The sequence below is a fragment of the Lytechinus variegatus genome, chromosome 4 (assembly GCF_018143015.1).
Source record: "Lytechinus variegatus isolate NC3 chromosome 4, Lvar_3.0, whole genome shotgun sequence".
NCBI classification, from domain to species: Eukaryota; Metazoa; Echinodermata; class Echinoidea; order Temnopleuroida; family Toxopneustidae; genus Lytechinus; species Lytechinus variegatus.
In genome coordinates this window covers 62,114,736-62,140,638 of record NC_054743.1, presented here as the reverse complement: position 1 = coordinate 62,140,638, position 25,903 = coordinate 62,114,736, and the positions used below count along the sequence as shown (strand labels likewise).

General features: G+C 35.1%; 1 protein-coding gene across 1 annotated transcript in view; it reads right to left on the bottom strand.

The window, feature by feature from the left end:
• The window catches only part of LOC121414463 (probable C-mannosyltransferase DPY19L3), a 56,077-nt gene that overhangs the window by 27,872 nt on the left and 2,302 nt on the right, over positions 1-25,903 (bottom strand). Inside the window, exons 2-5 of the mRNA XM_041607645.1 lie at positions 18,186-18,276; positions 4,749-4,873; positions 2,454-2,599; positions 1,400-1,520 (exon numbers count right to left, since the gene is read on the bottom strand). Of these exons, the coding sequence (XP_041463579.1) occupies positions 1,400-1,520; positions 2,454-2,599; positions 4,749-4,873; positions 18,186-18,276 (483 nt within the window). The remainder of the gene's footprint in view (positions 1-1,399; positions 1,521-2,453; positions 2,600-4,748; positions 4,874-18,185; positions 18,277-25,903) is intronic.

Genomic DNA, 25,903 nt, shown 5'->3' with positions numbered 1-25,903 from the left:
ATTAAATATATTTCAATAGTTAGAATATCCTTGAAAGAAATAATCCCTTTTAATGTCAAGACAATTGTGGATTATATCAATCTGTATAAGACTAGCTGTTGATGTTGTAAAATTGGGGTAAAGGTCTTTGGTTGAGCAAGTAGATCTATTTCACTTTACAGGCGAGTATCAAAACCTTTTCCATGAACAATAAGGTATACTTTGCAAGCACAGACAATCCAGATCTTGATCTAAATAAAAAAATCATCTATGATGATATTGTGGCAAGTAACCTTTCTCATGAAATTATTGTTTGCTGCAATCGCAGAGACTACATGGACATATTAGCTTTCATGTCAGCATTTATAGCGAAGTCAGCACCATTTAAAATGACATTTTACAAAAAAAAAAACATCAGGCATTAGTACTCCCTAATGCATGATACAACCTTGAGCTGTAATTTGAAATGAAATTAGAGTACCTTGAGTCAAGTGTGAAATTGAAACATTCCTGATTTAATTTGAACAATGTGGCTCTATTATACCCTTATCAATAAAAGTATACTGTAATAGAATATCACATAAATCACTGATGGACTGTAACTCGAAAAAAATAAATCTTCTCAGGAGTATCAAGAGGGTATAAAAATTACAAGAAGTATAAAAAGTATGGGTATAATTTTGCAAATGGTTGATAACAGGGAGAAAAAAGGCAGTCCTTTTTATAATAAAGTGACCCAATGAATTCTACAAAATGTACTGAAATTCATACTGTCGTGGTGTAGCGGTTCTGACTCTCACCTTTCAATTAGAGGGTCGTGTGTTCAAATCTCACCCGGCACTAGCGTCCTTTGGCAAGCGTTGATCAGCATTGGCCACTCTCCACCCAGGTGTTAATTAACTGGGTATCCGGTAGGATGTCAAAGTTATTGTATGTTTGAATTTGCCAGCGCCATTATGAGGCTGCAATGAATGCAAGGAATACTCCCTAGGGAGTGGAAATTGTTCACTTTCGTACGGGATTGAAATGAATCCAATGACCCGGGTAATAATATGCTGGAAAGTGCTTTGAGCCGTAAATGGGAAAAGCGCTGTATAAAAACTAGCTATTATTAATATTATTATTACGTTAAGATTAAATTTTACTCTTCATCCTATCATTTAATTACTTTCATATCCATGTTGGAGTCCAGTGGATAAGTCTCCAGATTTTGTGCTAAAAGGGACCAAGTTCAAATCCCTGCTACAGCACCAACATCCTTTGGCAAGCCATTTATCTACATTTGCCACACTTGACCCAGGTGATGTAAATAAGAACCTGGTATGAATTATTTCCTTGAAAGGCTACAATGGTCAAGCCAAAGTAACAATATAAAAAATTCTATACAAGAACTTGAACTTTGCTTTCAGAGACAACTAACCTGTCTGTGAATGACTGTCGGTCTCAGGTAGTAGGTAATAATTGTCATCTGCATGTACAGGAATGGCAAAGCAAAGCTTTCTCTTAGAGGTATGGTGTAGTCAATTCTGGTTGCATTTGCCCTAAAAAAAAGCAAAAATAGCAAGAAAATGAGGAACAACAAAAAAATATTGAGGTAGAGGATGAATATTTGTTGAGAGTACCGCTACCCATGAAAAAGTACAGGGAACAAAACAAAGTAGGAGGAGAAGGAAAAAGAAAACAAGGAGAAGAGAAAAATAGGCCGAGAGTTCACCAAACAACGACCCACTTTGGGAACAAAAGGCATTTTAAACATATTTTAATAGATAGACATAATGACCTTTTTCAAGGTTTAGAAAACTGGAATACTTCTATCTACATTAAAAAACCTGCAACTCCTTACTTTGCAGCAATGGCTAAATTGGATAACAATTGTAGCCCAAATAGTACGATTGTTTGAGCATCATTATTACACTTAAATGAATCGCTTGAATATGAAGAGGAATGAAATAGCCATTTTCATTCATGTATTCATTTGAAGATTTAGAACTTTGGCCTCTAGTTTGTTCCAAGATTTGATCTTGCCATCAATTATTATAACATTTTATTGAAAATTAGGGTCATCGGCCAATGGCACGGTGTGCATTGGCCACAAAAAGTTTGAGACACCTTGATTTTACCACCTGTTGGAAACATATTTGTAATGACACTAGGTTAATTTGTGTTTTTATTTTGTTTTTTTTTATTAAAAAAATCCATTGTTTTGTTTTATTAGGTAGATTCACCTGTACAAGTAACACTCCATTTTACTTACAATTTATACTTATTATCGTGAAAGTTATAGACCGATCTGAGGGTCTTACTTGTTAGCAATGAAGAACGTACACGCAAGCAGCCCGGAGAGCCACGAGTTTAATACTAAGAAGCCATGACATGGCAAAGATGGTGGTAAAATAAACTCCATGGAGAGCAAATACAGACAATTCATACTTATTATCGTGAAAGTTATAGACCCATCTGAGGGTCTTACTCACTTGTTAGCAATGAAGAAAGTACATGCAAGCAACCCAGAGAGCCATGAATTACTAAGAAGCCATGCCATGGCAAAGATGGTGGTAAAATAAACTCCATGGAGAGCAAATACAGACTTGATGTAAAAAAAGATGGGCAGATAATTACTCTGAAAGAGAGAGAGAGATAAGAAACAAATGAAAACAAAATATTTAATAATCTATCATTTGATTTCTTTGCTGATGCAATTTAAGAAAAATAGACTCAAGAAGTTGATACAAAAAACTGTGTTATTAATTTCAAATTTCTATCTAAAATTGGAGGATTAATCAACATTAGCCAGAGGATACCAACTCATACTTTCTGTAGCAAGAAGCAGATGAGCCATCAATCGCAAGACTTATGATAAAATTAGCAATTGAACTGAGCATTATCAGGGGCCCGTAACACAAAGGTTAGCAATGATCATTGGAATATTTTTTCTATGATTGATTGATTGCATAGACTACAATGCACAATAAATCGTGAAAATCAAGCGTACGATTACTCGCTATAAACTTTTGTGTTACAGGACCCTGCTTGGCCAGGGGCCCGTAACACAAAGGTTATCAATGAATGTAGAACATTTTGCTACGATTGATTGCATAGACTACAATGTACAATCAATCGTGAAAATCAAGCTTACGATCAATCGCTAACTTTTGTGTTACAGGACCCTGAAGACATTTTTTCTTTCCCCTCCAATATCCCATAGTACAGGACTTACTAATTTTGTACAGGAACATAAGAATAATATTTACAGTGAATTCAGTGAATACAAGCAGTTGAATATACATGTATACAATTGTTAAAGGACAAGTCCACCCCAACAAAAACTTACTTTCAATAAAAAGAGAAAAATTCAACAAGCATAATACTGAAAATTTCATAAAATGGATGTAAAATAAGAAAGTTATGACATTTCAAAGTTTCGCTTATTATTAAAGGGGAATCCAGCCTTGGCCATAAAATGTTGTGTTGGTAAGGAGAAAAATAAATTAAACAGAATGGTGAAAGTTTGAAAGAAATTGGACAAGCAATAAGAAAGTTATAGCTGCTTTAAAATTGAGATCACTAATACTATGTAGATTTCAAATTGGCAACTGGGTAAGTAAATTATGACAAGGGGCAAGGACAACTTTCCCATAGGCCATGTACTTTATTATCAGGGATTTGTGGTTTTCTCCTAAGTACCCATTCCCCTGGGGCAGTAATCTGAATATAACCCATGTAGTATATTGTTTTATGTCCTCATGAAAGAAAAATATAATTTGAAATTAAACTTTTGGGAAAAATGACATTTTAGCCATAATATGTATTGGGGTACATGGAAGAGTAGTCCTTGCCTTACATCACTATGACATCCCATATGCGGCCAATTTGAAATCTCCATGGGTATAGTGATTACCAATATTTACTACTTTTAAAAATTCATATCTTTCTTTTTGTTTGTCCAATATTGTTCAAACTTTCACCTATCAACTTGTCTGATTTTTCTTTTCCTTATAAAAACAAGTTTTTATTTAGATTGGATTCCCCTTTAACAAAATAGCTATATGAACGAGCCATTTACATCCAAATTAGAGAGTCGATGATGTCACTCACTCACTATTTCTTTTGTTTTTTATTGTTTGAAATATGAAATATTTTTATTTTCTCGTCATTGTCATGTGAAATGAAGTTTCATTCCTCCCTGAGCACGTGGAATTCCATTATTTTAACATTTTGTGCTTCAGGTAAGGATCCGAGGTCCTAATTGTCAAATTCGTAAAATTTAAATATTGTATAATTCAAACAATAAAAAACAAAAGAAATAGTGAGTGACATCATCGACTCTCCCATTTGGATGTACATGTAACTGGCTCGTTCATATAATTAGTTTGTTAAAAATAAGCGAAACTTTGAAATGTCATAACTTTCTTATTTTACATCTGATTTTGATGAAATTTTCAGCATTGTGGTTGTCTGATTTTTCTCTATTGATTCAAATCAACATTTTTCTGAGGTGGACTTGACCTTTAAAGGCTTCTAAAAGTACCAGTAAAGCATTAACGTAAAGAGAGATTCTACTGGGAAGATCTGTACCGTAATCACTGTTTATAATTTTCATACATTCTATTAATAATTAAGAGAAAACTTTTGCATTGTGATTTTACTTCCTTGTTTAATATCAACAACAGTTTTAAATCTGAAAAGGTTGACATTTAATGGAATTTGAAAAAGTTTACCTACATGTAAATACTAGTTATTAAAACGCATTATTTATTCACTGGACTCACCTGAATAAATGGCAGTATTCTGTATACGAATGCAAGGAAAATCTCTTGATAAATATTGAATCTCTGTATTACATTGATGGTCCTCCAATTCTCTGTTGTATTATCATTTGTGAGTTCATAAAAACCTGAAAAAGAGACAAGAAATGACCAAAAATTTCAAAATTACATCATCATATCATATATATATTAATGTAGAGATAAAAATACAAGTCACACTCAAACGAAAACTCTAGGTAGTTGTGACCATCCCCCTCCCAAAACAAATGGCCCTAAAAAGACAAATATTTAGAGGGATTAAAAAAGCACTTCAAATTGAATTGCCGGAGGATGGGGGGGGGGGGGGTAATGGCAGCTCATACCGATAGCTCCACTTTGGCTGATGAAAATCTGGAGTTCAATATTCAAAACCTTTCTCTCAAGAATGTCTGTTCGAGCTAAAATCTTCAGGTTGAGCATACCTGGGCTGATGGTAAATCCACCATACATCCCATCTCAGGGTCATCTTACACAAAGTTTAATGATCAATTGCAAACTTGACTTTTTACAAACGATTATACATTGTAGTCAAAGCATCAACCGTAAAAACTAGTTTTATGATCCATGCTAAAGAGCTTTGTGTTCCAGGGCTCAGCTCTGCAGCCATGACCTTTGGAAGAGACCCATATTTGATTCCTCGCCCGTCAAGTACAAATCAGATCTTCATATTTCTTTTTATTGATGATGACAACCGATTTCACACATGTGGAAAGAGTTCTCCGGTTTCATCCAAATTGTTCCTATAAAGGACACAAGATTCCGACCTTGTGAATAATCTTAGAAACTTTTTTTTCATGATTTTTCATGCTGGCTGAGAATCCACTCCCAAGATGTTAAAGCTGCTCTCCATTATATCGTTGTTCTGTATTGTCAAATATACTTTGTTTTTTGCAAATAATTTTAAAATAAAGATTTCCATTAATAACCACATTTACTTGTAGTACATCACCTCTTGGCGACACATTATTCATAACTCATTCTAGTTTTTAAGCTTTTGGGGCAGTAAGAGGAATTAAAACATATAATATCCAATTCAAAACTGAATGAAATCAGATCAATTTAGTTAAGTTCACTGTGCTTTAAAAACAAAAAGTTAAGTTGAATCTATTGAAAATTAATGTGCTTTCCTAATTTATTGCATCACAAACATTCTGAACATTCATTCAAATTATTTATGATAAAAATTTGTTCATGAAAACAAGACAGTTTTTTTTTCATCACGTTCCACTTACTCAGAAATCATACAGCATATCTATCAGAGGAGAAATGCAAATAAGAGGAAATGTGGAGATAAAAAATTTATTCTACATCTATTAAAAATATTAATTTTTAATTGCCGGATGGGTGCGACAGGTCCGTCAGCATTCACTGTAGATAAAAGCACACAAAACAATAATGAAAAATTCTTTTTGTGTCAGACTGTTCTGACTGACCCCCCCCGAGAAAAAACACACACCAAAAAACGAACACCCCAATCCAACTGTCTGAGCTTGTAAAATCAAATTGCAGGCCTATAGGATGGTACAATCAAGCACAAACTTGGAAATGACAAAACTCTTACTGATTAACTATGGATCTAATGTGATTAATGTGCTTTTCATCATTGACCAATGTCACTTTTTATAAGTGCTAAAATGAAAATTTCAGAGTAAAAGAGAGAGAGAACATAAAACCAGCTACATATTAAAAATGCTGTTTAGAATTTAAGCTTGTTACTCTAACAACTAATGTTTTTAACAATTCGTCTAAACAATTCTTTAGAAGTATAGAAAACTTGTTAGAGTGATGGGCTTAAAACAATATGCTATTTTTGTTATTGCGTAATCAGGCAATAAAAAAAGAAAATCCAAACCCACAAGAATAATGACTTTTCAATTTTTGTCTACTACTAGTATAATGCCATTATTTCACTGTGCAGAGTTTCGTCACTGCTCCAACCGAAACAAAAAGATCATTGTTTTATAGTTCCGCCTATTCGGCTTTAAAATCAATAGACACATTCCAATCACGTGGGTGAAAGACGTTGCTGAGTGAACGATCCACTCTAGAGGATTCACTAGATATCTTGTTTTATACTCTACAAGGAATACACATCACTCTCCAGCAAGAATTCACCAAGATGAAAGAGTTTCCAGCATTCCTTGCATGTAAAACCCTTCTACGATATTAAATTGACAAGAAGGTACCGGTATACCACGACACCATTCTCATCATGTACTTTCTAAAACTAGTTTACTGGAAGCCGATTCAGGAAACCAGTTTGGAAGATTGCTTTGCTAGCATTCTCATTAGATCACCAGAAATTGCTTTTCAAAGTCCACTTCACATAAAGCAGTCTTGTGCTATGGCAACACGTACTCTCAGTACGGTAGCATGTTTCGCATGAAATTGAAAACAGCACCATAGACATCCTACACACAGTGCATGGAGTAGCGCACTTAAAATGTGCGAAGATCACACTTCCTGAAGAACGGTTGTGTCCTCACTTACGCTAAAACCAGTTTAACGAGGCAAATCGATCTTGAAAACTACATCGCGATGTGGTTTTCCAAACCGGTTTGGACGATCGCTTCCAAGACAGCTTCGACCTTTCTCATTGCTAGTTTCCACTAATCTAGCTTCCAGTAATCGAGTTTTATGATGTAATGAGAATGGGATCTACATATTTCTTATCGTTGTCTTTTTATATTGATGATACACTGTACATGCAAGTTTGTTTTCATAAAAGCAATAAAATTAGAGATAAATATAAGTGAAGGTTTGATGAGATCGAGAATCCATGAACGAATATTAGTTTTACAGGGATGTTTGCGTGTATAAAAACTGATATGTGTGATGTCACAGAGCAGCACCAACAGGTGTTGTATGATATATAATCCTCAAAATGGCATTTTCTAAATTAATTGAAATTAATTTTATTTGTGCGGTGGATATATCATCAAAACATTGTTTCATGCTCCCTTCCATAAGTGAAATATTTTCATTGTGATTACTAGAGATAAACTAAAAAAAAAACAGATTGGAGCTCTTCAAATGTGTTATGTTCTGTATCCAATGACTGCATTTCCTTCCCTTAAGGTATGTCTTCCTAACACATGATGATGGTTCATGAATGTTGAAATGAATTGATATTGGACCACTTCACACTTCATGCTGATTGCCCCTGTTCATGCTCACACTAACTGTGTGGGACGCACTCGTGGGTGGGCTACACAATGCACCAGGGTAAACAAATCGTTATTTTCAGTCTATATGCGGAAAAACATTCTACTGGATCGAATTCAAGTACGAACTGCTCAAAAATCACTTTCAACATTACTTTTAACATTTCTCACTAGTAAAAAAACAAAACTTTCAAAACGGATAAATTTCTAAAACAGTAAATCTTTTACACAGAAATCTGCATGAAAATTGTATTGCATCTGACCATTGACTTGCCCCACATTATGTGTCATGCAAAAATATACCACCTGTTACCCCCCTCCCCCACCAACAAAAAAAGGTTCCAGAAGATACGATAAAAAAATTGCACATTGTCGTCTTAATGGAGAACAGAAATAGAAAAGGATTTTGTGGAAGAAAAGATTTTTTTTTCTTTTCTAAAAAAATAGACCAAAGAAGTGATTCTGTCATCCTTGTGTGCATAACCATGAAGGACTGATGAAAAGATAGCATAGGCTACATTCTTTATCCGTTCAGGATAACTGCTCTTTACTGTCCTAATTAACCACCTGACCTCCCATGACCTTATCGTCTTAAGGTTATCCATTCAAAATGATTCAAAGGAATTAAGAAAAAATCATGATATATGTACACTACATAGAATTATTATGAATAGAGAATCAAACAAGTTATATATTTGGATTTTATTCAGACAAACCTGTAAAAAATAAGAATCAAATACAGGCTGTCCAAACACTGATAAATGTCTGTGTACACAATAATTCTGATCATTTTTATCCTAAAGAAAACCACACAATCAAACCTTTAATAAACTAATCAAATAAAAGTAATAAAATACCTGTAATTACATGAATATACATACAGAACAAAGTTATGATAAGAGTGGAAGGTCTAACCTGAAAATGTGTTCAACTTGTGCAGATTTATGATCTTTAAAAATCTTTTTGTCCCTTGAACACTTTATAGAGTAGATTTGGTGCTTATCATTCACATTTTTATTATTTTATCCCATTTCATTTATTGGTTTCAGCTTTATTGAACAGAGCAACCCCATCAGTAATTTGTGTTACATGTATATGAGGGGACCTTATGTTTTATTTTTGTTGGAAACATGAATGTATGTCTAATGCCCTTTTTTAAGTTACAACTGATAATCTACTCTGTAAAAATGCTGTTAAATATTTTAAGCATGTTGTTTAAGCCCATCACTCTACTGTTTAAACTTTTTAAACAAGTTGTTGTAAAGTTTAAACAATTACAAAACAGCTTAAACAACCTGTTGTTAGAGTGACAGGCTTAAACAACGTTCTATTTTTTTTTACTGTGATAGTTTTTTATCCATATTAAGAAATATTTGAAAGTTGAGGGGGGACACCCACAAGTAAGTGCATATGAATGCAATGAGTAAAGTGGTATGGCTCTGAACATAGAGCTATGTGCTCTGGGGCCCGTTGCAGAAAGAGTTGCGTTTAAACGCAAGCCCCAAAAATCAATTGCAAGTCCCAAATGCACGCTGTTGAAAATCAAGTTGCGCATGATTTTTAGAGTTGCGTTTGATTGCAACTCTTTCTGCAACGGGCCCCTGAACATATTACCAACAGACAGACTCATGAGGGATTTCATTTCTTTCACTGATAAGCTTTCATCTTCTGATTCCCACCAGTTGTGAAAATGTATACTCATAATTTCTGCTTCTATTTCAATCAAAACAATCTGGGGTATTCAGGACAGCTCTATCAGAATTCATGCTAGGTGGGTGTTTCATAAAGCTGTTTGTAAGTTACGAATGATTTTATGAACAACTTGTGGTTAATGATGGTCTACATATTCACTGGGTGTTGTTAAATTGGTTATACTTCGTAATTCCGAAGGTTTGTAATCCCGAAACACGTAAATTGCCTATACCTCGATGTTCGATAATCCGAAAACGTAAAAGGGTTTCTTAATCAGAACATTTGTGGCGTTATTCCGAAGGTTCGATAATCCGAAAACGAAATACAGTTCGTAAATGAAATATGGTTCGATGTTCCGAAGGTTCGTTCGAAATAAGGTTCGTTGTTCCAAAGATTTGTTAGTCCAAAAACGAAATAAGGTTTGTCAATCATTTCGTTTTCGGACTGACGAACCTTTGGAATCATGAACCTCATTTCGTTTTTTGATTAACGAACTTTTGGAATTACGAACCTGACTTCGTTTTCGGACTAACGAACCTTCGGAATTACGAACCTCATTTCGTTTTCGGACTAACGAACCGTCAGAATTACGAACCTTCGGAAATACGAACCTTCGGAATAACGAATCTTCGGAATTAGGAATGTATGCGGTTAAATCAACTCCCTAAAAGTGGTCACCAGTCATTCTTTAAGTTGTTCGCAACTTACAAACAACTTTGTGAAACACCCATCAGGTATAAGGTAATAGATGCGTTCAGACCTACTAAAAACAGAAATACCTGGTATGTTTTTCCAAGTGTGAAAGCAAACAAGTGTAATGTTCCAGAAAGAAAGGTACTTGAAAAAAAGAAAAAAACTTCAGCAGGGATTATTTCCCAAGGTATCAGGTATTCTCGCAGTGAGAAGCAAATTATGAGATGAGCACTTTGGGTGTAAGTGCCATATGTGGCAGGGGTTACCAGCTTGGAGATATAGCAATTTTGAAGGTTCACATCTAATCTGCTACTATTAAAGACCATACTGTGTATGCTCAGAACTTCGAGAACTCACACTGAAAGATGTTCGTTGAAATGGTCGGGTGTGAATCATATGCGTAAAGTAATGGTAACATACAGGCCGGGGCAAACATCCGGACGTTATTAATCTTGAGCCCTAACAACTGACTAGCCGATGAAAGCAATGCACTAGCAACCCGTACAGCGTTTTGGCATGCCAATAATACATAATACACAAACATAGCATTCATACTTAATGCTGAAAGTCATGATAATCGAGTACTTATTTCATTATCTGGAAGTTTACAAATCTTTCTGAAATTTGCAGTGCTGTTTCTGACAATATTTCATTTTGTTTCTTACAATTTGTTTTCATCACACTATTTAGGTCAGTGCTGTCTTTGTTAAGTGGAAGTGATGACACTCGGCCCCTGCCTATAACTTTTCTGGGTATTTTTGCAATGAGTCAGTCTGAAAGCACATACATCTAACCTGGTTGCACTAATTTTTTTTTTTTTTTTTTTTGGGGGGAGGGCTGGCTTATATAATTCCTTCAAAAATTAATAACCAATCTGGTAGTATTTAGAGCAGCACTCTGCTCAAAGATCACATTTCATTGAAGAACCCTATTTCACAAAATTTAAACCAGGCTCGTAAGAGTCGTATCTTATAACTATGATAAAAAAATGTTTGGATTATCCTGGAATGACATTGGCAAATGTAACCAGGGCTAAAGCATATAATGATGACGATCACGTAGGCCTTCTGACTAGCCATCTCTTGAGACAGAGTATACAATGTTACTTGCCGAGATGATTTACTAGAGATATCACAAGTGCATGTATATCACATGATCGGATAAAAGCAATTGCTTGAATGATGAAATGAAGGATGTGATATATTCTGATAAATTGTCTTTAAAAGCATATGATGATGTTGCACCCACAGTTTTGTAGTTTACTTGGGTTTGGAAGTTCCAGGGTCCGTTTCATACAGACTTGATGATTAACAGTTTATAATACTTTCACCGAATGTTCCATCTTATTTGGTAGTTTAGCAATGTAACTGTAACATTATGTTAATCTGCCCTGCTTGTGTCAGTAATGTGACCATGTCCTGGGCTCTCTTTTGTTCTGTAAATGTATATGTATTGTTGTCATTCTTACACTGTTCCTTTATTGCTTTTCGCACAATAAAGTGATGCAAAACAAAAAGGTACACAATTTCTGTAACAAATTTACCATCAGCCAATCAGAATGAAGGATTTCAGAAGCTTTTAACTATTACTATAAATTTATAACAAGTTTTATACACGACATGGCCCCCACCTATCTCAGTGAACTCCTTAAATTAAAATCACCCACCCAGTCTTACAGGCTTCGTAGTTCCCATGCATGACACAATGCTTCTCAGTCTCCCACCATGTAAAACAAAGATCACACTAGGTGACCGTGCCTTTATCAGTGCTGCACCCAAACTCTGGAATAGTCTCCCTTCCTCAATAAGAAATGCATCCTCTGTCAACTTATTTGAAACCAAACTGAAATCCCACCTCTTTCAAGATAGTTTTTAAAAAAGAAGTCACTTTTTCAAGTTTTTGGTTATGTGTTTTGTAGAAATAATTAATCTTTACTTATTTTTCTTCGATTAATTTAGCGAACTTAATTTTACTTTTAAAATTTTTGCGTATCCTGTTAATAATTGTTTTTCTGCTTATCTGTTATGTATTGTAATGCGCAGCTGAGTATATCCAAATAGAAATTGCGCAATATAAATTTACAATTATTATTATTATTATAATGAAATGGACCCAAAGCCTTTGCATTTTGGTAACACTTTGGACACAGACAATATAAACTGCCCTCTCCAAGTGAATTGGATGCCATATTGTACTTTCAAGGGTATAATATGTGATGTACATTCTGCCATTTCAATGCCTGACCAAGGTTTGAAAGATGCAGGGCTGAGAAAAAAACATCTGTTCTTGGGGAAATTAATTATAACACATCAATGGAGGTCTCATCTTCATTACTGCACATGATGTTACGATACCATCATCACCAATTTCTTAAACCCAGTAGATTAAAGAAAGATGGTCAAACTCATTATGATTATTCGAAGAAAAAATGGCAACCCCTTTCTCTTCTGTATTTCCCATCAGCTTGTAGTTATCCATTCAATTTCCTTCACTTCTTACTTTTTTAGAGTGATACTCCTTTAAAAATCAGTTTGTTTTCAATGGACATAGTAGGGCATAACAATGTGGAATATGCATGTACAGTGTATATAGACACTCTGTACAGATCATTATTACCCTGGTAGCTACAATGTATGCATACTTTCCACTCCCTGGGGAGTATTCTATCCAGTTGCTGCTAATGCAAGGCAAATACATGGGCTTGCATATGATCATTCATTCCCTGGGGAGTATTCCAGCCATTATGATTTGCTGTTTGGAACTGGCAATGCAGGGCAAAACACGACTTTCACATCCTCTACTCCCTGGGGAGTATTCAAGCCAGTTGTGTGCAATACTGACAATGTAAGCCAAAGTACAATGAATTTTTTACATCCTACACTCCCTGGGGAGTATTCCAGCCAGTTGCATGGAAATTACAATGACTTTCTTTTTACATCCTCAACTCCCTGGGGACTATTCCATACAGTTGATGTGTGAAGGGCACAATGCAGATCAAATACACGTACAATGACTTTCACATCGACCAAATAACCCTTCAACAACTAGGTGTTAATATCAAGGAATTCAAAGTAATGATTGGAGAGATATATTTACACCCTGATAATGACAGTCTGTATCTGCATTAGTCTCTCGGTGCTTTCACACCTACTGTACACTGATAAAAATTAATACTTTCTGATTGGGTATTGTATTGGTAGACTTGCTTCATCCATAGAAGCTCCATGGTTTGTTGTATCCTAGTTTGTATTCAAACAGCTTGTATGATTTTGATCTAATTTTGTCTTTTACAGAGTTAGACTGCAATGTACAAATTGCTTTTAGACCAATTGACCCATATTCTGAACACGGGCTCCAATTGAACTCTATACATGTAGAGTCTGGACTAAAGTTCACCCAGATTTTTTTCGAATGAAAAAAATTGACAAAAACTGAAGGAATGACGCAGCAAAACATCGCCCATATCATGCACGAGAACAAGACACCAATGTCTGACCGATCCTAAAGCTCCATTTTACGTTTATCTGTGCAAGGCTTTATGATATGACATGCAAGTCCCCTATCGCACGAACAAGTTGAAATATATCTTAAGTTAAGATTACGACTTGGGACCTTTCATATTTACCCATACCCCCCCTTAAAGAAAAAATTGACCAGCCTTCCTTCATTTTTCCCTCTATGCTCTATTACAGAAAACAAATGGACATTGGACATCTCTCCTGCCTTATAATGTCTTTGCTATTATACCCCTATTCATTTCATATTTTGCTACTTTGTCAAAATTTTACAATTGTCATTGTTGATTTATTTTATTATTGAATCATGATTGATTTGATCTCGATTTATCTATATCATTTGTTTCTTTGAGATGTGGAAATAAATGAATTGAAATTTGAATATTTAAAGGCCGACACAACGTCCTTGCGATAAAAGGATATTTGATAACTGGCCGGTGTGAATCGAACTAATCTGTAATTTCAAGATGACCCGATGTTTATACTTAGACAATGACCCAGACAGAGTTAATTATCTGAACAGGTGTATTAATGACAGTACCCTTTGGATGAACTCAAATGATCTATCTCAGGCTGTTGTTTGTTAGGATAGACCGCTGTCTTTTCTTAGTGTTATAGACGACCATACCTCCATGGACTATTAAGTCCATGATGGAGGTATATTCGTTTTTACCTGGGCCCTAAAGGCCACCGCACACCTTACGACTGCTCGTGATCCAATTTTGGAACAAATTGCATTTTGCTCATTTTTTGAAAAAGTGAATGGAACATATCATTCTATTTGAGGTTCAAATTAATTGAAAGAATACTAATAATAAACCATATTGAAAGAGTACAAGCCTTTAATTTAGAGTAAAGGCCAAATTAGTTTCAAATCGCAGCCAATCGTATGACTGCTATGATGTCATTACGACTAGATATCAAATTTGCTTTTATTCTAAGAAGGATGATAGCATAGTCATAGATTTGAACACAGGTATTTGTACGATGATTTAGAACATAACACAGTTAAAGATATTCCAAGTCTCAACATTAGCATCAAATTCTTCTACATTTTATTCTGAAATCGGGTAGCAGACCAATCGTTAGGTGTGCGGTCGCCTTGAGATTCAAAGAGTTGCAACATAATATTAATCACAGATTGTGATCAGTCTAATTTGTATGGTTAAGAATAGGAATTTAAGTTTGATCGCAGTCTGAGTTTGATCTGAATCAATATCAAGTCTTTGAACAACCATGGAGCTGTTAATAGCTCTATGGAACAACGATGGCCTCTCACAACACTGGACACTTAACGTTATAGACTTGTAGTGCTTGAATGTCGTCAGAATGTAAAATGCACGTGTCAATAGTACAAGACTATCTTTTCTATGTGAAAGGGGACCTGAAAATCTAGAGAATGCTCATGTGTTGATAAGGTCAATTACATCTGATTTATCAGCCATGTACCTTTTGTGATAACATCATACACTGACAAACAGCTAGTCATAATTCACATGGGTGGTGCGCTTAGAGGGGGGGGGCATTCAAATTATATTTTGATGGGGGTGTGCCTCACGAAACACTGAAATGGGGGTTTAAGGAACTGACTTCAAGGGTTAAACACGGCATGTTGGTAACTAAATAGGCCTATATACTGGGCGATGTGTGAAAGAAAGGGTCTATGGAATGGGATTGCAGTGCTGTAAAGTACGGCGCATGCTAGCGCTGTGCATGTACATGTACCGTGTACGGCATGTGGGAGCACCAGCCGTGCGCAGAGCTGCTAGCGGACACCATACTTATTGAAGCCGTGCGTGAAGTTCTGGCATGCTGAGCTCGCTCTGGACAATTTGGCAGGGCTGGGGAACTGAGATGCTTTGTAACGGGGGCCTTCCGAGGAGAGCAGGTGACTTCTAAACAGAAATTTTGTCATTCTGAGTATCTAGAGTTCTGAAAATTAGGTCTGAAAAAGGGGGTCATCAAAGCGACACATGCATCCCGTACTGCCAATATATGCGAGTGCCCCCCCCCCCCCCGCAAAGACATACTGGTACATTTAAAGGTCAAGTCCACCTCAGAAAAATGTTGATTTGAATCAATAGAGAAAAATCAGACAAGCACAATACTGAAAATTTCATCAAAATCGGATGTCAATTGAGATAGTTATAGTTATGACATTTTAAAGTTTCGCTTTTTTTTAAATGGGAATGAAACCTTTGGAACAAATAGGCTTATGTAGAAACAGAAAAATCAAAGAATAAGAATAAAGAAAGTTTGAGAAAAATCGGACAAATAATGAGAAAGTTATGAGCATTTGAATATTGCAATCACTAATGCTATGGAGATCCTCCCATTGGCAATGCGACAAGGATGTGTGATGTCACTGATGAACAACTTTCCCTTTGGTGGACTATAAAATAGCCTCAAAATGTCTCTTTTTGCTTTTTCTTATGATGATACAAACTCTCTATCCATGATGTATTCTTAAAAAATATGTATTACATGCCCTCATGTAGAAAGAACACATGATCTATGGATAGATGTGATAAAAGAGGCAATTCAAGTGAAATATATACTAAAGTAATGGTGAGAGTTGTTCACAAGTGACATCACACATCTTTGTCGCATTGCCAATTTGCTATCTCCATAGCATTAGTGATCGCAATATTCAAATGCTCATAACTTTCTCATTATTTGTCCGATTTTTCTCAAACTTTTGTTGATCTGTTTCTTTGATTTTTCTGTTTTCACACAAGCTATCTTGTTCTAATGGTTTCATTCTCCTTTAACAAAATAGTTATATGAACGAGCCAGTTACATCCAAATGAGAGAGTCGATGATGTCACTCACTCACTATTTCTTTTGTTTTTTATTGTTTGAATTATACAATATTTCAATTTTTACGAATTTGATGATTATGACCTCCTTGCCTGAACCACAAATGTTAAAATAATGGAATTCCACGTGTTCAGGGAGGAATGAAACTTCATTTCACACGACAATGACAAGAAAATCAAAATATTTCATATAATAACATACAAAAGAAATAGTGAGTGAGTGATGTCATCAGTTCCCTCATTTGCATACTGTCTGAGATGTGCATATAACTGTTTTGTGAAATGAAGGAAACTTTAAAATGTCATAACTTTCTTATTTTACATCCGATTTTGATGAATTTTTCATTGTTGTGTTTGTTAAATTTTTCTCTTTTTATTCAAATCAAGTTTTTGTTGGGGTGGACTTGTCCTTTAATCATACATGGAGCAACTCATATTCCCAGTCAAATAAACATATTCTAGCATTATCTGCTTCACAATAATCAACCTTCATATGTTATATAATCACTTCCATAAGAAACGAAAGGAAAACTATACTAAGAATGCTTTTGATAAGGTCATACTGTTTCTAATGGGCCATAAACTGCCATGTTATCAAAATGGCACTGCCAATTTTTTTTGTCATAGATAAATATGAATACTGTTTTATAAAAAAAAAATATAAATATTGGTTATATTATATTGTTTTCATGAATGTTAATGTATGAATGGATCACGTATGAAGGTGCACCCATGACCCTTTCCTGTTTATTTTTTTGAAAAGAAGAATACCATCAAGTGCTTCCAAAATAAATGTAGTTTCACTGTTGCATGGACAAACTTAAAATCAAATTTTAACATACCCTATAACAGGCCTACCTTGTGATATTGGTCTATTTAAAACTTAAAATCAAGTATAAACACACCCCAAAAGAGACCTACATTGTGATAACATTAGTACACTGACAAACTTAAAATCAAGTATAAACACACCCTATATAGACCTACATTGTGATAACATCAATTGTGTATTTAAAAACTAATTAAAATTATTTTATTACATTCATCCTAAAACAGGCTCACCTTCTGATAGCATTGGTGTGTTTACAAACTTTAAACACACCCTATAACGTTTTAAGTTTTTACAATATATGCAACTCTACCTCCTCAGGCTTTACTTTCTGATAAAAGCATAACGCTGTTTATTTAAGTACATGAACATTTCATATTGACTGTATATTATAATTACACATGAAAACAAACACTCTTTATTATTAGGTTTTTTGTTTTAATAAGCAATGCATCTAAACATATGTTATTTTTTACCAATTTTATTTTTGTATATTTGTAAACCCCGACTAGTGAGGAGAGCTTCATAACAGAAACTAGTTTTTCTTTTAGTCATCCTCTGGCACTAGTCAGTGGTGATTTCTTCTTCTTGTACATATTCTTGTCTTTTGCCTGGAAATAAAACAAATAAATACATTGTAAATTTCCAAACTTAATATCAAGTATAAACGCACCCAATAACAACCTCACCTTGGGATATCGTTGGTGCATTGATAAACTGCTTGTAATAGGAATAGTACAACCCGGACTCTGTTCGGAAGGAGATCTCTCGCTCAACCTCCTGTAGAAATGATTGAAAGAGACACAAGAATGTGAGATGATGGAGATACATGACATCATAAATTAACACATTACTTGGCAAGAGTACATACATGTACATGTAATATTTATGTACAGTATGTATGTGGAGATATCCACACCTCCATCCGTGATATATCAGGCATTTAAAAAAAAAAAACTTTCAAGAGCTGCTTTTAGAGGTCAAGTCCACCTCAAAAAAATAATGATTTGAATCAATACAGAAAAATTAGACAAGCACAATGCTGAAAATTTTATCAAAACTGGATGTAAAATAAGAAAGTTGACATTTCAAAGTTTCGCACATTTTAACAAAATAGTTATATGAACAAGCAAGTTACATCCAAATGAGAGAGTCGATGATGTCACTCACTCACTATTTCTTATGTTTTTTATTGTTTGAATTATATAATATTTCAATTTTTAAAAATTTGACGATTAGGACTTCCTTGCCTGAAGCACAAAATGTTAAAATAATGGAATTACACGTGTTCAGGGAGGAATGAAACTTCATTTTACATGACAATGACGAGAAAATAAAAATATTTCATATTTCATATAATAAAATACAAAAGAAATAGTGAGTGATGTCATCAGTTCCTCATTTGCATACTGACCGAGATGTGCATGAATTTTTCAGTGTTGTATTTGTTGAATTTTTCTCTTTTTATTCAAATCAAGTTTTTGTTGGGGTGGACTTGTCCTTTAAAAGGAGGAGTGAACTGTGTTTGGTCTCTCTTGACTGTGTGTTATTAATGCATAGTTTTAAAATATACTTTTTCAGATATCTACTAATATACTACAGAGAATAAATTGACTTATCATTGAATTTGAATAGAGAAACAAAAAATGTTTTGAAAGGAGAGGTAATCATTTTGCTACTTGGTAAAATAATTATTGTGGTATAAATGTGTTGAGTAGTTACATGCAGTTAGCATGTTATCATTCAAGTGGGTCTATATTACTAGACTAGTCTACACTAGCATTATGGGTCTGGAAACTGGCCAGGTATGAGTAGTTCAGGACTCCAGATGGTGCTACTGGTTCGTATCTGATTTAAACAATTCATTGGGCTAGCCAATTTTTTCTTCCACTAGCCTGTCTGGAAAGTTGAAAAAAAGAAGTGATGTTTAATACTGACAGTCCAGGCTCTGTTTGGGCTTATAGTCTGCAAGCACAGACTCATATTTGACACTTCAACCAATAAGCAGTTCCTTCAGACTGTGTTCGATTATTACCCCTTTCATAAACCCAATTATGCGGCTAATAGCAGCATAATTTGGTCGTAAAATTGGAGGAGGACAAGAGTTATCCACATTACTCTGATGCTGCTATTATCCGCATAATACATGTAGCAGCATCGGGACAAGATTTTGAGTTTATGAACGCATTTCCAAATAATGTGGATAATTGCCATGGTGTGGTCACAAGGTCATTCTTTTCCAACACAACCGCATTGGAGGGGGCGTGTCCAGTTGTCATGACGATTATCAGCCTTTTTCAGGATGGGCGCTCGTAAAAATAATGCGGCTTATTTTCGGAGTTTGTGAACGCAATTTTTATTGAATTATCCGCATTACTCTTAGGCGGCTAATTGGAGGATAGGTTTATGAAAAGGGTATAAGTGCGCGGTCTACAATCAAAGGTTTGTGGCAAATATGGGTGTAAACACTCCATTCCAGAAGTTAATTGCAAATATGGACGCAAACACTCCATTCTACATAGTGCAGTGACCATGAATTCATACATGTAGTGTCCTGCTGTGTCAATCTGGAAAAAGGATAATGGATACAAAAGTTGTTTACCCTGTATTTCTTATCACAACAGAGGATCAACAACTCCATCCATACATGTGGGTAAAGTCATAAAAATAGTTTGCTGATCTACATATCTCCATCAGGGGACACTTTTTTTTACAAAACTTGTCGTAATCAAGATACAAGATTCAATTCAAGACTTTATTTTCATTTTATCCAAGTTGATGATTTCATTTTAAAGCAAACCCCTAGCCCTATTATGGGTAGGATCCAAGCCCCAGTCTACAGGTACACATCCATGCTATTAAACACCGATGAGCTTTCAATACAGCTCCTTGCTATTAAAAGACAAATCTACCCCCAACAAAAAGTTGATTTGAATAATAAGAGAAAATCCAACAAGCAAAACACTGAAAATTTCATCACAATCAGATGTAAAATAAGAAAGTTATGATATTGTAGAGTTTCACTTAATTTCACAAAATAGTTATGAATATCCTGGTCGGTATGCAAATGAGGAGACTGATGTCGTCACCCACTATTTCTTTTGTACTTTATAAAATGAAGTATTCTAATTTTCTCCTCATTGTCTAGTGAAACAACAATTAAAGGGATTGTTTAACTTTGTGAGCAGCTGATTTAAAAAATTCTCAAACCAAGATGAAACATGTGTACAAGTGCATGTATTAGAACTAATAAACCCTGAAAAACAACCATTATTGAGAATGAAATGCTAAAACTACAAGGCAAACCCGATTTTGTAAATAGGTGTCTTATAGACACCTAAATACTACACATAAGTGTATGGGATGAAATTAAGATATTTCAATTTTTGAAGCACTAAATAATTATTTTCGAACGCAATTTTTTCTGGGCTTCATTTTTGTAACATATCACAGACACAGGTGACAAGTGTGACCTTCTAGCTCAGATATTTTAAAGGTCAACCAATGTTAACCAATCACTTTAATTCCTCCCTGAACATGTGGAATTAGCATTGTTTGATACTATATGGTTCAGTCAAATTGGTCATTATTGTAAAATTTGTAAATAATGAAATACTGTATAATTCAAACAATAAAAAACAAAAGAAATAGAGAGTGACATCATTAAAATCTCTCATTTGCATGGCACTGAGTTGCGCGTACAACTGTTTGGGAAAAATAAACAAAGCTTTAAAATGTCATAACTTGCTCATATATTTTACATCCAATTTTCACGAAATTTTCAGCATTATGCTTCTTTGATTTTTCTATATTCATTCAAATCAACATTTTTCTGGGGTGGACATGACCTTTGATAGTTTCACCTTGAAATCAATCTCATTTACCGGGTAACAAACACAGGTCCTTGCTAAAAAAAGACAAAAAGCTACCTGTTCACCTATTAAAGTGTAGGCTATATAGGCCTGAAAGTTTTCATTTCTTGCCCTATAGTCCCCTGGTACAGTATAACCATGAACAGGTGTCACCCTAAAGGTACATGCTCTGACACCTTACATCCTATCTGGGAAGTGACTCTCCAACAGTATTCCCTGGAGATATGTCCTTCAATAAGGTCACAACAGTTACTCCATTTTTTGCATGGCTACAGAAAGACATCCTTAAACATGAGCTGGACAGGTTTCACCCTCGCCCATGGCCTACTAATAAAACATAATCATCATTGATAGTTCTCACCTTGAAAGAATCCTTTACCCTGGTCTCCAGATACAATACAAACCAAAAACAGGTGTCACCCTGAAGGTTCAGGTAACACATCTCACATCCAATCTAGGAAGGGACTAATCTGTGTTGACACATTCCTATGAGGATCACTTGCCTAGAGTATATTCCCTGGAGATATGTCCTTAAATGAGGTCACAATATTTTTCATTTCACCAGACCCATGACTACATGGGAATACCCTACATGTAGCTTGAACATAAACTGTATGTGGTGTAGGTTTTCCCCTAGCCAATGGCCTTCTGATAAAGACTACATCATTGATAGTTTTCACCTTGAAAGAATCCTTCACCCTGGTCTCCAGATACAGTATAAAGCAATAACAGGTGTCACCCTGAAGGTTCAGGTAACACATCTCACATCCAATCTAGGAAGGGACTAATCTGTGTTGACACATTCCTATGAGGATCACTTGCCTAGAGTATATGCCCTGGAGATATGTCCTTAAATGAGGTCACAAGATTTTTCATTTCACCAGACCCATGACTACATGGGAATACCCTACATGTAGCTTGAACATAAACTGTATGTGGTGTAGGTTTTCCCCTAGCCAATGGCCTTCTGATAAAGACTACATCATTGATAGCTTTCACCTTGAAAGAATCCTTCACCCTGGTCTCCAGATACAGTATAAAGCAATAACAGGTGCCACCCTGAAGGTTCAGGTAACACATCTCACATCCAATCTAGGAAGGGACTAATCTGTGTTGACACATTCCTATGAGGATCACTCTCAGACAGTATTCTCTGGAGATATGTCCTTAAATGAGGTCACAACAGTCACTGGGGTTTTCATGTAAAGGTACAGCTTAGATCTTCACTCTGTGCATTAAAGAGCAAACATAATTACAGGACAACATGTATTCCGCCGCCTATACATTACAGGGTGTCGTTTAACACCAATTTGAATTTTTAAAAATCTGAGCTGGAAGGTTTCACTTGGTACCTGGTCTGTGATATATTGTGAAAATGAACCCCTTAAAAAGAAACACGATCCTAATGTAAGAGTCCCAAGCAGAGAAATTAAGAGATGATTTTACATTCAGATATATCTTGAAAGAGTCTACACAATTTGATTATTAGGTGGTCTGTCTTTGACAGATCACCTCTTAATTTCGTCAGAATTTTCTTTTTATTTCTTTCTTTCTTTATTTCTTTCTTTCTTTCTTTATTTTTACGGATTTTCTTGTCGCCAAGTTATCTCAAAATGGACTTGGTCAATTTCATTGAATTTCATGTCATCTATAGGATCTGTCATGGACACGTCAAAATAAGCTTTTCAAGGTCATCAGGTCATGATGACGTCATCTAGGCGCCATTTTGTAAAATCACATTATCAATCATATCTCCATTATCAATTATCAAAAATCAGTCAAATTAACATCACATCAACTTCAAGTCAAAGGTCATTAGGTCATGTCATCAAAGGTCACCTGGAGGTCACGACGCGCGCGTCAAAATTTCAAAATGCTCAAAATCACTTTTTGACCGAACGAGAGTACGTTTCAGGTCATTTTAAGCATTTCAAAAATTTTGCACGCGCGCACGCATGTGCGCGCGTTTCCGCGCGTAACGCCTTAACGCAAAGCAGAAACACCGTTTTTTTTACATCATTTCATTGATAATAAAATTCTGAACAATTTGATACCTTGATCAACCTTCTACGACCATTAATAACGAAATTAACACCCGTTAAAGTTTGCAGCACGTGTGCGCGCGAGCTCTCACTATAGGCCATATATGGGCAAAAACATGCCTATTGAAAATTCACTGTAGCTCTTTAAATAATCCGTTGACCCCCATTTTTTTTTATATATATCGATAGAGTATGAGTTGTAGATTTGATTTCATGTCACCATTGTCCCTCAATTAGATCATGACGTCATCAAAATGGCGCCTAAACTAAAAATTTCATTTTTTCAAAAATGACGTCATCAAATTTATGCAAATTTGGTTGTAACTTCTCGAATATACATCGTTTTTCACCCAGATTTCGATATGTTGTAGTTTAGAATGCACTCTTTCTCCTCAGTTATCATGAATTTTCGTTTTGAGAAACGCATCATTGCGTAAAACAGCGATGAAAAAAGGCATGTCATTTTTCCTCATTTTGCGTGTAATCTCTATGGGACATGACTTTTTCTCAAAACTAGATTCGACATTCCTCTATTTCGTGAGCCATATCTTCATTTTTTCTTGTCAGTTTTCTTTAAGCTTTTAGTATGTTGTAGCTGAGATTCTAAGCTTTCGGAAGTGTGCCCTCCATTTTTTGATCAGATGCCGGGATCATGCCCGTATTTCGCTTGCAAAATTGGAATTGTAATTCTCAAATTTGCTTACGTGTAAAGTCTATGGGAAATATGCTAGCTCAATCGGTTAGGCGTCAGACTTGCATCTCATTCAATCATGCAGGCAGGGGTTCGAGTCCGCGGGTGGACATGATTTTTTTTTTTTTTTTTTTTTTTTTACTATCTTGCGCACGATCAATTATAACAATTCTAATAATTAATAGCTAAAATATTGCAAAATAAAACAGATTATAATTACTTTTTTTGGTATTATATCTATCTAATCATATCCGTCCATCCGCTATCTGTTATAAATCTATCTATCCCTATATATGTCTATCTGTCTATCTACCTACTCTGTATATGTATCTGTCTATCTATCTCTCTCTCTCTGTCTAATATAACATATCTATCTGTTTAGATATGTATATCTATCTATCGTTCTATGTATCCATCAATCTATCTGCCTGTCTCTATCTATCTTTCTATATGTATGTCTGTCTGGCTATCTATCTATATCAATCTATTTGTATCTATCTATCTATATGTCTGTCTGTCTATCTTTGTTTTATTAATATAACCACCTATCATTTATCTCTCAATCGATCACTTGATCCATCCATAGCTCCATCCATCACTCCATCCATCTATATATATATAATCATCTATCTTGTATGTATCTGTTTGAAGATGTATGTCTGACGATGGTCATCACATCAATAATCACATTTAGCAATGGTCAAAACTTATTCTTAGGATGTCTACGATCAAGATTATCAATTATCTAAATGATTTATTTCATACATTAGCCGACACTGTATGACAAATCATGACAGACCACCTAATTCGTCTGCATGACGAATTAAATTCTAGTTTCACTTTTTATTGCATATATTTTCTTATTTTCTTTCCATGATGGAGAAAACCGGGCCTTCTGATAGAGCATTTTCATAACTGGCTACCTGGCTAAGTGAATTATTATTATTGCTATGATAATAATTATTATCATTATAAATACTGTAATTAGTATTATTAATATCATTATTATTAGGTGGTCTGTCTTTGACCTGTAGATCACCTCTTAATTTCGTCAGAATTTTCTTATTAGGTGGTCTGTCTATGACAGATCACCTCTTAATTTCGTCAGAATTTTCTTATTAGGTGGTCTGTCTACGACAGATCACCTATTGATTTCGTCAGAATTTTCTTTATTTCTTTATTTCTTTATTCATGGTACCTATTTTTTGTCGCCAACTTTTCTCGAAATTGGCTGAATCAATTTTGCTGATTTTTTTGTCATATATAGAATCTATCATAGAGACGGCAAAATAAGCTTTTCAAGGTCATATGGTCATGATGACGTCATCTACGCGCCATTTTGTAAAATTCTTCATTTGATCATATCTTCATTATCAATTGTCAAAAATTAACAATATTTACATGACAATAACTTCATGTCAAGGGTCAAATGTCAATGTCATCAAAGGTCATGTAAAGGTCATGACGCGCGCGTACGCGCGCCTCAAAGGTAAAAAAAATCGTCCAAATGACCTATAAATTTTTTTGGGTACGTTTCAGGTCATTTTAAGCATTTCAAAAATTTGCGCGCGCGCACATATGCGCGCGCGTTTCCGCGCGTTACACCTTAACGCAACGCAGAAAAACCGTTTCTTTAATATCATTGCATTGCTAATAAAATTCTGAGCAATTTGATACCTTGATCAACCTTCTACAACCATTAATAACGAAATTAACACCCGTTAAACTTTGCAGCACGTGTGCGCGCGAGCTCTCACTATAGGCCATATATGGGCAAAAACATGCCTATTGTAAATTCACTG